The sequence below is a fragment of the Esox lucius genome, chromosome 12 (assembly GCF_011004845.1).
Source record: "Esox lucius isolate fEsoLuc1 chromosome 12, fEsoLuc1.pri, whole genome shotgun sequence".
Classification (NCBI taxonomy): Eukaryota; Metazoa; Chordata; class Actinopteri; order Esociformes; family Esocidae; genus Esox; species Esox lucius.
The window spans coordinates 3,086,626-3,103,130 of record NC_047580.1 but is presented as its reverse complement, the minus strand read 5'-3'; the positions used below and the strand labels follow the sequence as shown (position 1 = coordinate 3,103,130).

General features: G+C 41.8%; 1 protein-coding gene across 2 annotated transcripts in view; it reads right to left on the bottom strand.

Moving 5' to 3' along the window:
- cacna2d3a (calcium channel, voltage-dependent, alpha 2/delta subunit 3a) overlaps positions 1-16,505 on the bottom strand; it is a 691,437-nt gene that overhangs the window by 277,124 nt on the left and 397,808 nt on the right. Inside the window, exon 14 of one of the 2 annotated variants that reach the window (XM_034295715.1) lies at positions 12,848-12,865. The exons of the other annotated variant lie outside the window; for it this stretch is intronic. Within the exon in view, the coding sequence (XP_034151606.1) occupies positions 12,848-12,865 (18 nt within the window). The remainder of the gene's footprint in view (positions 1-12,847; positions 12,866-16,505) is intronic. 2 annotated transcript variants of the gene reach the window in all.

Genomic DNA, 16,505 nt, shown 5'->3' with positions numbered 1-16,505 from the left:
AGGGGACAATGGAGCGGGAGATTGGCCGGAGAATCGGAGCAGCGAGGGCGGTATTGCATTCGCTTTACCGCACCGTTGTGATGAAAAGAGAGCTGAGCCGGAAGGCAAAGCTCTCAATATACTGGTCAATTTTCGTTCCTACCCTCACCTATGGTCATGAAGGCTGGGTCATGACCGAAAGAACAAGATTGCGAGTACAAGCGACTGAAATGGGTTTTCTCAGAAGGGTGGCTGGCTTCTCCCTTAGGGATAGGGTGAGAAGCTCAGCCATCCGTGAGGAACTCAGAGTAGAGCCGCTTCTCCTTTGCGTCGAAAGGAGCCAGTTGATGTGGTTCGGGCATCTGGTAAGGATGCCCCCAGGACGTCTCCCTAGGGAGGTGTTCCAAGCACGTCCAGCTGGGAGGAGACCTCGGGGTAGGCCCAGGACTAGGTGGAGAGATTATATTTCAACAGTGGCCTGTGTGGAATCTGAGCATTAACAATTACAATATGAATGTACGTTTCATTGGAAGTGCATGTGCCTAGATAATGAGAACAACAGAAACCTCTCTGTTTAGATTATCTCTCTGTAGGTTGTGCTTGAATGACCACAGGAATGTTTACGATGGCCATACAGCATGGGGGGTTGACTTCTAAAAACATGGTCTTAAAACATGCTAGTAAGAAACGCCTTCAACGTATATATCAGTTTGTAACAAACGTTACAATGAGAAGATAATGGAACGTTCACCATATGACATCTGTGCTGCAATTTTGCAATAAACGTGAGCGAACTTCTCCCTCGATTTGATACGGGTTCTACATTATTTGACCACTATACGAAACCGCCGATTTCTAACACCTGGGATCGCCTCGGGATCCCCTAGTCAGAGCTGGCAAATGTGTCTCGGTAAAGGGAAGTTTGGGGTCCCCTGCTGGAGCTGCTGCCCCCGCTACCCGATACCGGATAAGCGGAAGAAGATGAGATGAAGATGAGGTTAACAATAAAACCTTAAAATCAGCCCTAACCCTAACAGGCAGCTAGTGTAAAGAGGCTAGTATAAGAGTAATGTGTTCACATTTTTTTGTTCAAGTTCGGATTCGAGCAGCTGTGTGCAGCACTAATTGAAGTGTATTTATTGATTTGTCAGGGTAACCGGGAAAGTACAGCTTTGCAGTATTCTAGTCTAGAAGTAACAAAAGCATGGATTCATTTTTCTGCATCCGTTTTTGATAAAAAGTTTCAGATTTTTGCAATGTTTCGAAGATTAAAATAAGCAACTCTTAAGACATATTTAATATGTTCATCAAAGTAGAGTTCAGGGTCAAGGGTAACGCTGAGGTTTCTTAGATTTTTGAGATATGACCATGCAGCTGTTAAGGTTCACAGTGAGATCTGCAAACAAAGCTTTGTTTAATCATTCGAGTGTTGCGCGAAAAAAAGAGTAGCAAAAACAAAAGACAGCCATTAATGACTATCAGACCTTTATTGGAAGAAATGTATTGGCCAATTTGACCAAAAGCCTAAATATACTAAATATACATAATTCCTGAGATATAAAACATTAATTCACAATTCTCGTAATGGAATAGATTATATTGGGGTCAATGGGTGTGTGGGCTCTTAGAACCGGTTAAGCTGTTTAATTGTCTATGGTGCTGATTTGTCTGAGTCCTTGGGTAATAGGCCTGGATGTTTGAGATCATGAAATCCTGTTTAGTTTTAGCTGGGCATCTCGCCTTAGGACTCATTAAAGCCATTCATTTCAGCACCTCCATGCATCAAGATACCACCCCATTAGCACCTCCTGTGAACTACTACTTCTGTGGTGTTTAACGGCGGTTGGAATCCAACGCTATTGGTGCATTACCGCCGCCTACTGTAAAGGAGTGTGGGTCAGCTTCAGGGAGGACCTAAATTCTCCCTGCCAACCCAGTTTCTCTCAGGAACACAAACAGACACCTAACCACTGCACCTGAACACCCCCTCCCCGACTCAGATCCTAGAGTCAACACGTGCACCACCTCTCCCTCTCATAGTGTCTGCACTGCCTCAGGACGTGATCAACTTTCTCCACAGTATTCACACAACCCAGTCGGATGCTTCCCTAACATGTGTAGTGTGCCGTGCAATCCTCAGTGCCCCACCCTCAATCTAGTCACTATCCCTTCCTCCGTCCTACTCCTAACTACCCTCCTTCCATTCCCAATCTCACCCTGTATCTGGAACAAGTGCCTTCCTTTGGTGTCCACATTCCACTGGTCCTGCCACACATTCCTCACCTCTTTCCACACAACCACCTTAGCCTCTGCCCTGCTCAAGGGCACCACCACATCCACCACCCTCCTCACCAGGGCCTGTTTCGCTAGTTTAACGGCTGCTTCGTTTCCCGCCACCCCAGCATGAGCCAGAACCCTCATGAATGAGACCTGCATCCCATCTCTTGTTGCTCTATCCTGTGCTTTCAACACCCTGTTTAAAATGTCCTGCAGCTTAGTGGACTTAAAAGACTGCAAACGAACCAACACCTCACATGAATCAGAGCAAATAACCACCCTATCTGGCTTTGTGTCCTCCACCCACCTCAATGCAAACTGCACCTCCAGAAGCTCAGCCATGTAAACCGCCAAGTGATCCGTAACCCTTTTAGTGACACTCACACCCACTCCCCTAACTATAAAAGCTGCCCCCGTCCGACCTGTCCCTGGGTCCTTTGAACCATCTGTGAACACCACTACACACTCCGGGTACCCACCCTGCAGGCGCCTCTTAACCACCTCAGCAAAGCAGAGGCCCAACCGATCCTCTCGCACCATCTCCAATATTCCAAGATCCACCACTGGAGGCAAAAGCACCCAAGGAGGTCTCAATGTCAAATCCACTGTAGGACTAAATTTCCTCCCTCCGAAACCTACCTCTCTGGCCGGGGCATCCCCCACCCACCCAAAGCTCATGATCTCCCTCCCACCTTGTTCCCAGCACCCCAACAACACCTCTTTTGTAGTGTGCAAACCCCCATGTCCCTGCAAATTAACCCAGTAATTTATCAACAATTGTCTTCTCCTCAAGTGTAATGGCATCTCCCCCACCTCCACCTGTAGCGCTGATACCAGAGATGTCTGAAAGGCCCTGTCTCGAAGCCCCTGTACCTGCACTCTATCTAACCTTTCCAGAGTTCTCACTGCAGCTGACCCATAAGCTATACACCCATAGTCCACCACCGATCTAATTAATGACACATACATGGTCATCAACGCAGCTCTACCAGCCCCCCAACTTTTCCCCGTCAGGCAGCGCATCGCATTCAAAACCTTCTTACACCTCACCCCACGTCATTCTGGCATCAAAGACGACACCCAGAAACCTGAATATCTCAAGGTCAAGGTCAAGGTAAACTTCATTATCCCACAAGGGGAAATTCATGTGGTCATTCATTTTGCACTCTTGTCGCAACATATTCTCTAAACATATAGACACCACAGACAAACCAATAAACATGTATATAACAAAAAAGTAACAGTACAATGGGAATAACAATAACAAAAGTCAACAATCACAATACAAAAATAAACAATACTACAGAAATGACAAAGACAATCCGACATCTAACGTTTACGAAACATTAAGGTAGCTAAAAATAAAAATAAGTATATAAAAATAACTAGGAGTAGATGTCAAAAAAGGAAATTTGGGTGTACTATCCAGTTAAAATGCCAGTGCGGGATCAAAGTACTTGCGATGTGCTTGGTCATTATACAGTCTGATCGCTGTAGGCACAAATGATTTATTGTACCTTTCCGTTTTAATTCTCTGTTGTAAAATTCTACCAGTTGACCTATTGCTTCTCATAAATTTATGATGAAGAGGGTGAGTGGGGTCATTAAGGATTTGGTCGGTCTTTTGTAAGATAAACTCATTGTACAACTGAGTTGCTGACACCTAATCAAGTCCTATGATCTTACTGGCCATCTTGATCATACGCTGCAGTCTCTTTTGGTCCTTAACATGCATGTTACCAAACACGCAGATAAGGCCAAAAGACAGAACACTCTGGAGAATACTTTTATAAAACATTACAAGGATGTGTCTGTCTAGTCTAAAGGTGTTTAGTTTCCTAAGGAAAAACATCCGCTGGTGCATTTTCTTAGTTATATTCAATGCACAGTCATTAAAAATTTAGAGTCAATTTCAACTCCCAAATATTTGTAGGTTGAGACTCGCTCTACTAGTTCACCATTGATCTTAGAAGGGGGTACTATAATTCTGTTTTTGCTAAAATCTATAACCATCTCTTTTGTTTTCTTTACATTTATTTCAAGAAAATTATCAGAACACCACTGAGTGAAATCCTGTAATTCCCTCTGGAATTCATTCACAGAAGAAATGTTAGATTTTAAAAAACCAACCAATGCTGTGTCGTCAACATATTTAAAATAAGTGTGAGCTGAAGAGGAGGCTTGACAATTATTGGTGTACAATGTGTATAAAATGGGCGACAGAACGCACCCTTGTGGTGCCCCTGTGTTTATAGTTTTTAAGGATGATATACATGAGTTAAATCTGACTTGCTGACTGCGATCCGTCAAGAAGTTATAGATCCAGATAATCAATTGGGGATTTACTCCCAAATGCACCAATTTTTCCACCAACAGGTGGGGTTGAATTGTATTAAAACCTCCACAGTCTTCCCATACAACTTAACTTTAACCTCGTTACCCACCTTCCTCCTTGTGAAAATGACCACCTTTGTCTTTTTCACTGAAAACCTAAAACCCCACTGTCTTGCCCATCTTCCCACCCCATCTATTGCTTCCTGAACCTTCCTTACAACATACATCACATTTCTACCCCTCTACTATAATGCCCCATCATCAGCATACAGCGACCTACCTACACCCTGTTGAACCCGAGAGTACACATCATTAATCATTATAGAAAACAGCACTGGACTGATCACGCTCCCCTGAGGGGTTCCATTCTCCACAGCAAATTTCCTTGACATCGCCGTCCCCACCCTCACCTGAATTGACCTACCAAACAGGAAGTCTCTATCCAATTATAAGTCCTCCCTCCAACCCCCATGATTCCAAGCTTAATCAGCAGCCCCTCCTTCCACAACATGTCATACGGTTTCTACACATCAAAAACACAGCCACCACTGCTTCCCCATTCACCAGTGCCTTCCTGACCTCCACCTCTAAACACAGAACAGGGTCCATAGTTCCCCTTCCTTTCCTAAATCCACTCTGATACGGAGCCACCAACCCCCTGCTCTCCATGAAAAACACCAATCTCCCCACAATCATTCGTTCCATAACTTTACAGAGATGCGATGTCAGTGCTATCGGCCTATAGTCGGACGGTCTCGTCAGATCCCTCCCATGCTTCCTAATAGGCACCACCACCGACTCCTTCCATGCCACCAGTAGCTTGTGGGATAGGGTGGTTCTCAGCAGGCGCCCGGTGGCACTAATTTGTTTGTTACCCTACTGTATGTGGCACATGTATATCATGTAGTAACACATGTCAGTAAAGGGGGAATGATGGCAACGTGTAATGGTACCGAATGGTATGCTCCTAAATATACTTACTGTGACATCATGAGCACAAGGAAATTCTTATAATCTTGTCTGTGTGGACATGTGGTCTAAGTGGATTGAAGCCTTTCCCTGACGGAAAGCAGATGCTAAAACACTGGCACATATTTTTATCAGAGACATTATACCTGTGTTTGGACGGCCAAGAAGCATTGACCGAGGAACATATTTGGCGTCAAATATTAACACAGAACTTTGTAGAGCATTACAGATTAAACAAAATTTGCACTGTCCAATCCAGAGGATCAAGCATGAATTGGGTAGATGCATTACCTCTACTGCATATGTCAATTCGTACCCATGCTGACAGCAGCCTCCCCTCCACTGGGACTAAAGGAAATGGATTTAGACTTGGTGGATGATACTATGATGAAGTATTGTCATGCATTATCTTGTTTGTTTAACTGTTTAAAAAGTCTCTACTCTCAGGTGAAGGGTACTTAGCATCAGCCCATTGTTAAGGACTGCCATAACTTGGGTTCTAATAAAGCGACACGTGAGAGAAGGCCCTTTGGATGCCTTCTGGAGTGGGCCATACCTGATCCTACTGACCACACACACTGCCGTTAAGTGTCGGGGGAGAAATACCTGGATTCACGCTTCCCACTGTAAGAAGGTCCCAGATCCAGAGGATGATCCTGATCTCAGCCTGTAGCAGATTCCAGCAATGCCTGTTGCAGGAGGAGGACAGCCTCCAAACGGCAGAGGTAACGCAGGAGGAGGACAGCCTCCAAATGGCAGAGGCAACGCAGGAGGAGGACTGCCTCCAAATGGCAGAGGCAACGCAGGAGGAGGACAACCTCCAACCGACGGAGGCAACGCAGGAGGAGGACAACCTCCAACTAAAGGAGGCAACGCAGGAGGAGGACAACCTCCAACCGACTGAGGCAATGCAGGAGGAGGACAAACTCCAACCAAAGGAGGCAACGCAGAAGGAGGACAACCTCCAACCAAGCCCCGATCTGGGGTACTGAGAATGGCTGCATTTAGAGGCACGACAGCTGGCTAAAACCATCTGGGTAATAAATCACAAACCATTGATGGGCTCTGGTCAGACTGGCATATACAACGCAGGGCGCATGAAACCAAGGATGAAGAAAACACAGATTCTTCTGACCAGTAAATTACACCAACTAGGTTGAAAAGATCTCTGGTACATTATCACAGCAACATTGCAATGCTATTAAATAAATCCAATCCAATTGTTGGGTTTGTCATTATCTGCCACAGTCTACCAAGGATGGTTTTCCAATGACTGTTATATCTTTGGATGAGCAAACCATTTGTGATAACTATTGTGGCAGTTATTCTCAACATGATGTACACCTTAAGGGGCATTAAAGCATTTCTAGTATATAAAACAAATGGCACCATTGGCATTCATGCCTACAAACAAGGAAATTATGCTTTGCCACATGATTTTCTGCACATCCCAATCTGACTCACTCTTACCCCCCACTGACAGTGTACAGCCCCAAGGGATTTGTGTGTTTTAAGGCAGATGGAGCAGTATACACTCTACCTAGTCATCAGTGTGTGTTAGTATACACTCTACCTAGATCACAGTGTGTGTCAGTATACACTCTACCTAGTCATCAGTGTGTGTTAGTATACACTCTACCTAGATCACAGTGTGTGTCAGTATACACTCTACCTAGGCCACAGTGTGTGTCAGTATACACTCTACCTAGATCACAGTGTGTGTCAGTATACACTCTACCTAGATCACAGTGTGTGTCAGTATACACTCTACCTAGGCCACAGTGTCAGTATACACTCTACCTAGGCCACAGTGAGTGTCAGTATACACTTGATTGCTCTGGACAGACAAAGAAGGACACTGCTTTATGGACTAAATGCCATTCTCGAGAACAATGGACTGACTGTATGTGTGGTTTGGTTAATGGACTACCTACATGGAACAGTACATACTTTGTTTTCACTAGGAAAGCCTAGGAGAGGCTACACTGTCATTTGCCTACGGGGGTCTTGTTATTTAAGGTTGGTCCTCCCTGCTTCCCGTGTGTTATCCACTCTCCCAAACACTGATATCAGTCCTAAAAGGGATATTACAGAAGGTGATAGATTAGCAGCTATTCTATTAGCAGCTATACCCAATGTATGGAGTTGGTAAAATGATAAAGGAAGTTAAATTGTTGGTTTCATTGTTTGATAAGGTTAGCAATCACACAGCAGATGCTCTAGACAATATTACTACAGAGATGATGGCAGTTCATAATGTAGCCCTACTAAATAGGGATGCACTGGATTTCCTTCTGTCTGCCAAGGGTGTCAGACAATGGTCCATGTTAATTTGGATGATGGAGGCACAAAACTGTATAAATTTTCTTTTTTCACCACTTTTTTTAATTCAAATGTATGGAGAAATATTGAACATCCTGAATGGTTTCTGAACTTTCATCAGTGATATATATTTCTCATCCACAGATTGACCGTTTAGGCATGGTTGGAGGCAAGCACACATGAGGTTTGCCATCCTGGAGGATTTGGACTACCTGTGCAACCTGAATGGGCTACAGGTACTGCCTCATGCTACCAATAGTGATAAGGACACTAGAAAAATGCAAAACTAGAGAAGAATCAGTTACAAGGATAAGGAGAGAGCAATTGTCTGTGGCCACCACCTGCAAAACCATTCCCTTTTTTGAGGTTATATTGCTGGTGTCTCTCCAGAGCACCTGTTTTCACTTCCATTTGCACCAAAACAAGTAACACAAAAATCTTTTAGTCTAAAACTGAAGGGTTTTACAGGAAGTAGTAAACATTTTCATTCTGCCCCAAATGTGCACATTGTCTAAAAGTAGTCTAAACTATGTCTATGAAAAACATACTTTTCTACAGCTTTGTGCTCCCTGGGATTAGATCATACCAAATGTTTGGTAGGTGTAATATTGCTTAGCAACAAGTTGATGGCGATTTTGATTACAGGTCCATTCAGTCATATCAGCTCCATCATTTACCATATTCCAAATTACATTTCAAAGAATATTGTATTTGAGTACCTTGTAAACCTTTGTGTTTGAGTATTTTTTGTAAAAGTGTATTTGATTTTATTTTTTTAATACAGCCCAAACAATTGCTTGTATTTGAGTATTTTAATTAGTATTACAGTATTTTAAGTATTCTTTTTCATGGATTTGAGTCAATTTATTTGAACAGTTTAAAATGCTTTCTAAGTGTAATACACATTTTCACTGATTAAAAAAACATAAATTCATGATGTCCGTAAGGACATCTTGCGCCCAGTGTCACCACGTTACGCCGGTGGACCTGGGTTTTTGGTCTACATCTGGATATTCATACAAATTTGTTGAAGATACATTCAAGGATTTTTGTAAAAGTGGCACTAATGAAAACACTAAAACATTTCCCCAAAAAATATGTGCCCTATGTCATCAAAAACACTAACTTTCAGACTTGGAATTTCCCGATTATCAGAGGTACTGTTCAATTCTACTTATAAATTATGTACATATAAACAACACATGATATCTTAATATTGTATTGTACTTTTTGAGCAGACATTAAATGTTTTTAAATCATATCACATGTACGTGTATTATCTTAATTAAGTCCTAACTAAATTAGCTGTATAACCATTTGTTTTTCATATTCAATGTTTTTCAATTCACTAGTATGTGCCTAAACATTTGACTTTAATTAAATGCTCAGATCTACTGTTACTGTGTTAATATCCCCTGTAAGAGACTGTTTTGTGCATAATGTTTTTTTTTGGCAGTGTTAACATGGTAAGTAATATTTCTCTAAATTATTTTGTGAACGGTTTGTACTTTTCTTTGCATGGAGAAACACACCCACACTAACACAAGCAAGCACACGTACATACATACAGCACACACAGAGATCAGCAAAGAAACAGCAACAATGAATGGAATGATGGAAAGTGAGATTACATTATGTGTGTGTGTGTTTGAGTGTGAGTATACGTGCCTGTGTGTTTTTTTGTGTGTGTGAACGTCTGTGTAATCAGATGTTGAGGTGTAACACCAACAACAGAAATGCATTAGCCGGTGTTGGAATCCAGAGGGCTGTACTACGACGGGAGTTCAACTTACTCAGATTTAACTCTGGGTTATCAAGAAAAGTCAGGGTTGACAAACTTTGATTGCCAAAATTGGTGTTAAACGGTACTATGACGGTGATTAAGATGTTTGTTAGTTGACTCAGTGTTAACTTATTTGGAGTTTGTTCACGTTTGCCAAAAAGGGGCGTATTCGCAAATGCAGAGTTTATGCACAATGGCTTGTGCTCTGTATTTTTCCACTGAAGAATGCACATTTATAATGTTAGGATATGAGGAGTTTAAAGAAAGGTTAACGCCTAAATCTAACACCAAGTTGGCCAACAAAGCCAGGTAGTTTTGCGGGCAGCGCATTGCCAATACAGTAAATTTATAAGAGCAGTGTTCTTGTCATATGTTCTCTATTTTGTCTTGCAGACCCTTCTTTTATTTGAAGTATGACTGAGATTTAAGGACATAGAAAATAGTATATGTAAACAAGTGAAAACAATTAAGATAATTCAATTATGGCCTACACATGGGCTACATCTCTGAAATTAACCCATTACTCACTGTTAATGATTTAAGATCTACAGTGGATAGAAAAAGTCTACACACCCCTGTTAACATGCCAAGTTCTTGTGATGTAAAAGAATGAGACAAAGATAAATCATGTCAGAACTTTTTCCACCTTTAATGTGACCTATAACGTGAACAATTCAATAGAAAAATAAACTGAAATCTTTGGCGGGGAAAGATAACCTGGTTGCATAAGTATGCACACCCTTAAATGAATATTTTGTTGAAGCACCTTTTGATTTTATTACAGCACTCAGTCTTTTTGGGTAGGAGTCTATTAGCGTTGGCATATTTTAATGTGGCAATATTTGCCCACTTTTCTTTGCAAAAGCACTCCAAATCTATCAGATTGCGGGGACTTCTCTTGTACACAGCCCTCTTCAGATCACCTCACAGATGTTCAATTGGATTCAGGTCTGGGCTCTGGCTGGGCCATTCCAAAACATTAATCTTCTTATGGTGAAGACAAGCTTTTGTGGATTTGGATGTGTGCTTTGGGTCTTTGTCATGCTGAAAGGTGAACTTCCTCTTCCTCTTCAGCTTTCTAACGGACGCCTGAAGGTTTTGTGCCAAAATTGCCTGGTATTTGGAACTGTTCATAATTCCCTCCACCCTGACTAAGGCCCCCGGTTCCAGCTGAAGAAAAACAGCCCCAAAGCATAATGCTGCCACCACCATGCTTCACTGTGGGTATGGTGTTCTTTGGGTGATGCAGTGTTGTTTTTGTGCTAAACATACCTTTTGGAATTATCAAAAAGTTAAACCTTGGTTTCATCAGACCATAACACATTTTCCCACATTCTTTTGGGGGACTTGATGTTTGTTTTTGCAAAATTCAGCCGGGATTGTATGTTTTTATTTGTAAGAAAAGGCTTCCGTCTTGCCACCCTACCCCCATAGCCCTTTCATATGAAGAACACGGGAGATTGCTGTCACATGTGGCACACAGACAGTACTTGCCAGAAATTCCTGCAGTTCCTTTAATTTTGCTGTAGGCCTCTTGGAAGCCTCCCTGAATGGTTTTCTTCTCGTCTTTTCATCAACTGGGGACATCCAGTTCTTGGTAATGTCTCTGTTGTGCCATATTTTCTCCACTTGATGATGACTGTTTTCACTGTGTTCCATGTTATATCTAATGCTTTGGAAATTCTTTTGAACCCTTTTCCTGACTGATATCTTTCAACAATGAGATCTCTCTGATGCTTTGGAAGCTCTCTGCGGATCATGGCTTTTGCTCTGAGATGCAACTAAGAAAATGTCAGGAAAATCTGAACTTGGTTGTGATTAATCAAAGTCACTTTAAACGATGGCAGGTGTGTAATGACCTCTATTTAACATGAGTTTGAATGTGATTGGTTAATTCTGAACACAGCCAAATCCCCAGTTATTACAGTGTGTTCACGGTTATGCAACCAGGTTATTGTAAGGTTTTTTTCCACTCAAAGATTTCAGATTGTTTTTCCATTGAATTGTTCACATTATAGGTCACATTAAAAGTGAAAAAGGTTCTAACATTATTTCTCTTTGTCTCATTCTTTTACATCACAAGAACCTGTCATTTTAACAGGGGTGTGTAGAGTTTTTACATCCACTGTATTCCATAAAGCACCTACGTTGTAGGGCTACCTGTATGAATTTATTGATCAAAAACCTGAACATTAATACTGTGAAATGACTTCCTATTCAGATAACCCCTGTCATGTTCTGCCAGGGGCGCTATAATAGGATATGCCAACCTGGAATCAGGGGAATGTAGACTATTTTATGTAAATATTTGACAGATACATTTGTAAGATATATTACATTAGGCAAAGTAACGTTAGAGTAATAATCCAGAAGAACAAATGAGAGGCTGTGTTTCAAACTCAAATGCTAACACTCAACAGACAGGTGCTCTATCCACTTCCCCAAATGGGAACTTCATTTTAGAGGTGGCAAGTAGTGTTATTATAATGTGTATATTGCAAAGCAAACTGACACTTGTCAGTTCAACAGTGAGGGCATTATTCTGGCGAGTGGCATTGAAGATGTCTGGCCCTAGAAGCCAGCAAATGTACGTAATTCCCTCAGATTAAAATCAATATCTTTATTAGAGAACATCATCGGGGTAGAGTTACACAGGATCTAAATACCCTCGCCCTTTGGAGTGAGCCTCTCACAATCCATGTGGCAATGTCGACTGGGTTTTCCAAATGTTTTGGCATTTTTGTGGGCAGAGGCACTGTGTTTATGTTGGGTGACATTGAGTTAACCATGAAGATAACCTGCTTAGAACAGTTTAAAGATGCAGTGTAAATTAACATGGCACCATACTTCGGAGTACGGGTAAATCAGGAAGCTACACCCGACGACACTAACTTACTCCTGAAGTTACCTCGATAAACCAATTAACTCGCTTCGTAGTACACCCCTAAGGTGGTGGAATCAAGCCAAACAGCATATGATGAAACACACATAAAGTAAATGCCATGGATCTCTCTGATCTTTATCTTAAAACATGAGGTCAAACACGGATGTGACCATTCCACACCAGAGACATGTGCTCAAACACACATGGACGCACACATCTCTGCAAACACAGGTGAATAAATCCAAATACACACATTACAAACCAGTGGAGAGCGAGTCACCTCCAGTCAAACTGTTTACCTTTTGAGCCTGAGGGAGCTACAAGGAGATGTAAAACGAGAAGAAAACAGAGAGAAATTATCAACAGGCTCTTATAGGTTGAGCAAAAAGCATTTCCCTACGCTTGTTTTCCAAATGGTGCATTGAAGAGATGTAGTACACACTTAAACCCTGAAGAGGGCTTACAGAGGTGAGACCTGTAAACTCAGTAAAGAGTACTTGGCTGACTGAGAACTATTTAACTGATTTGTGCAACAATAACAAAACCCCACAAGCTAGTCCATTTCAGGCAATCCTAACAATTATTAATTGACTGGCCGATATAACTCTTTCCCAGAAGTATTTGTATCTGACCACAGATAACATGCAGACCAGCTGATCAACCGATCAGCCATAACATTATGACCACTGACAGGTGAAGTGAATAACACTGATAATCTTGTTATCATGGGACCTGTCAGAGGGTGGGATATTTTAGGCAGCAAGTGAACATTCTGTCCTCAAAGTTGATGTGTTAGAAGCAGGAAAAATGGGCAAGCATAAGGATCTGAGCGACTTTGACAAGGGCCAAATTGTGATGGCTATACGACTGGGTCAGAGCATCTCCAAAACTGCAGCACTTGTGGGCTGCTCCCGGTCTGCAGTGGTCAGTACCTATCAAAAGTGGTCCAAGAAAGGAAAAGCGGTGAACCGGTGACAGGGTCATAGGTAGCCTAGGCTCACTGGTGCACGTGAAGAGCGAAGGCTGGCCCATGTGGTCCGGTTCAACAGATGTGTTACTGTAGCTCAAATTGCTGAAAAGGTTAATGCTGGTATTGATAGAAAGGAAACAGTGCACCACAGACCAATCAGGATGCCCATGCTGTCCCCTGCTGAAAGCGCCTACAATGGGCACCTGAGCATCAGAACTGGACCACAGAGCAATGGAAGAACGTGGCCTGGTCTGATGAATCACGTTACCTTTTACATTATGTGGATGGCCGTGTGCGTTGCTTACCTGGAGAACACATGGCCCCAGGATGCGCTATGGGAAGGAGGCAAGCCGGCGAAGGTAGTATGATGCTTTGGGCAATGTTCTTCTGGGAAACTGTGGGTCCTGCCATTCATGTGGATTTTACTTTGACACAAACCACCTACCTTAACATTGTTGCAGACCATGCGCACCCTTTCATAGGAATGGTATTCCCTGATGTCATTGGCCTCTTTCAGCAGGATAATGCACCCTGCCACAAAGCTAAAATGGTTCAGTAATGGTTTGAGGAACACAATAATATGTTCAAGGTGTTGACTTGGCCTCCACATTCCTTAGATCTCAATTCAATCGAGCATCTGTGGGATGTGCTAGAGAAACAAGTCTGATCCATGAAAGCCCCACCTCGCACCTTACAGGACTTAAAGGATCTGCTGCTAATGTATTGGTGCCAGATACCACAGCACACCTTCAGAGGTCTAGTAGAGTCCATGCCTCGACGGGTCAGGGCTGTTTTGGTGGCAAATGGGGAACCTACATAATATAAGGCAGGTGGTGATAATGTTATGGCTGATCAGTGTATAGATACAGTGAGTGAATGAATGTCTTCTTTTTTGATGTGATTTTTAAAAAAAGATTATATAGTTGCCTAAAGACGGCGCTGAATGAGCTCCTTATTCAAATCTTTTAACTCATAAGAGATATACCTGATTGTACAACGAGGAGCTTGCCATAGCCAATGCATTTGAATACACAATAATGAAGAGTACACGTCACCAGCAACAACCCTGTCCTAATTACTTTCTCACTTAATTTTAGCTGACTAGCTAGCCTGCAGCATGGTAGTTTGCTTTGCTATCTAACTAGCCAAAACAAGTTTGGTAGATAAGAGGCAACAGGCGTTATTGCCACCAAAGTGAAAAATCTATCCCGCTACACAAATAATAATGCTAGTGTCCATGCTTAATATTTTGGTGGGGTAAATTTATCTGATTTCTAAAATATGTAATATCGTGCAGATCCATCCATCCATGTCCTTGCATTATACTGAAGCCTTTACTGAAAACATTTTGAGCTCTTGCTGGTTTTGGTGAGTTTCTGACTTAATTCTCATCTTCAGCAAGTGAAATGCATGTTCAAATCATATAAATCAGGCGATTGACTTGGTCTGTCTAAAACTTTCCACGTTTTGACTGATGTACACAATCGGTCAAAAGTTTAAGAACACCCCCATTTTCCCAGTTTTTATTGTAATGTAAAGCAGTTTAAGTCCAGTGAATAACATGACATGGTACAAAAGTAAGCAGTAAACTGCCAGAGGTAAAAACCTTACCAAAACTGAACAATAATATGAATTTCAGAGTTTCAAAGAACAATGGATTAACAATTTACATCTTTGCTACAGCAATGGAAGTAAATTCAGCCTTGAAAGTTGTTGCTAACAATTCCTACATGTCCCAACTTTTGCTGATTAGAGTCGGTGACATGCACAGAGTGAGTGACACCCTGAACCATAATGGCTACCACAGCATTTTGCAGTGCCATGAAATACCCTATTGATGTACACCTAGTTGGTATGGCGTACATCAGAGTGTATTGCATGGCACCAACTTCTGAACTAGCAAAAGAGCCCCACACCATATTACTTCCACACACTGAGGAACCATCCTTCTGTCTTTTCAACAGCGTGTAAAAACCTGCATGATGAACCAAAGATTTAAAATGTGTGATTAATCGGTCCATAAGAACTTCTACCAGTCTTCAGTAGTCCACTGGCGGTGCTTCACAACCCAGGCAAGACGGTATGCTTCAAATCATGGAACAGCCAGCACAATCTCTATACTTAAACCCCATTGAGCTAGTTTGGGATGAACTGGGCAGAAGGGTGAAAGCAAAGCAAAACTGCAACAGTGTTGGGAAGAACTTTCTGAACAATATTTAATTTCCACCATAGAACAAAATGCCATGATTGTGGTTGGCTGTTATATCTGCAAAAGGTGGCTACTTTGACGCGTCAAAAATGTAGATAACATTTTGTTATACAAAACAATTTCGTGATTTATTTTTTGTCTCCAAAGAGTCTTTGTCCTTTTGCATTGGGATGCGTTGCCTAATGAATATGGTGGCATTTACATGTACATTTCTGAATTCATTCTGAATTCCGGGATGCTGGGGTTTTGCGGGTAAGTTCATAATAAGTACGTTTATAATAAGTTTGTAATAATAAAAGTGCTGTAGGTTAATCACTGGCTGTGTTTTGGTTCACCAGCTACTGTGGCAGGTATATTAAAAATCTCTTAGCCAATCCAATATTTTACCGCCCAATTACTCAAAAAAACTAAAATAACAAATAAGTTCACTAAGCAAAAATATCACAGATGAAATTTTCAGCTGCACCTTTAGTGGATAGTACCTGAGTAACAGTATCAGCAGCACTGAATATTATTTTCCGCTGCCACTTGCTAGCTTGAATCTAGTTAGTAATTTGATATCATCGTTAGCCAGTGCACTTTAAATTAAAACTAACAGTGAAAAACCAGCAAGCTTGTGAAAGAAAACATGTAAACACTAAACAAATACCCACCTAAGTAGATTTCTGGTTTACAATTATTTTGCTCAAGTAAAGAAACTTTCAAAGGTAGTCTATGCATACATTTTGTTGCTGCTAATGCAGAGGATGTTTTGAAATATGGTAAGACAGGCCTTGGG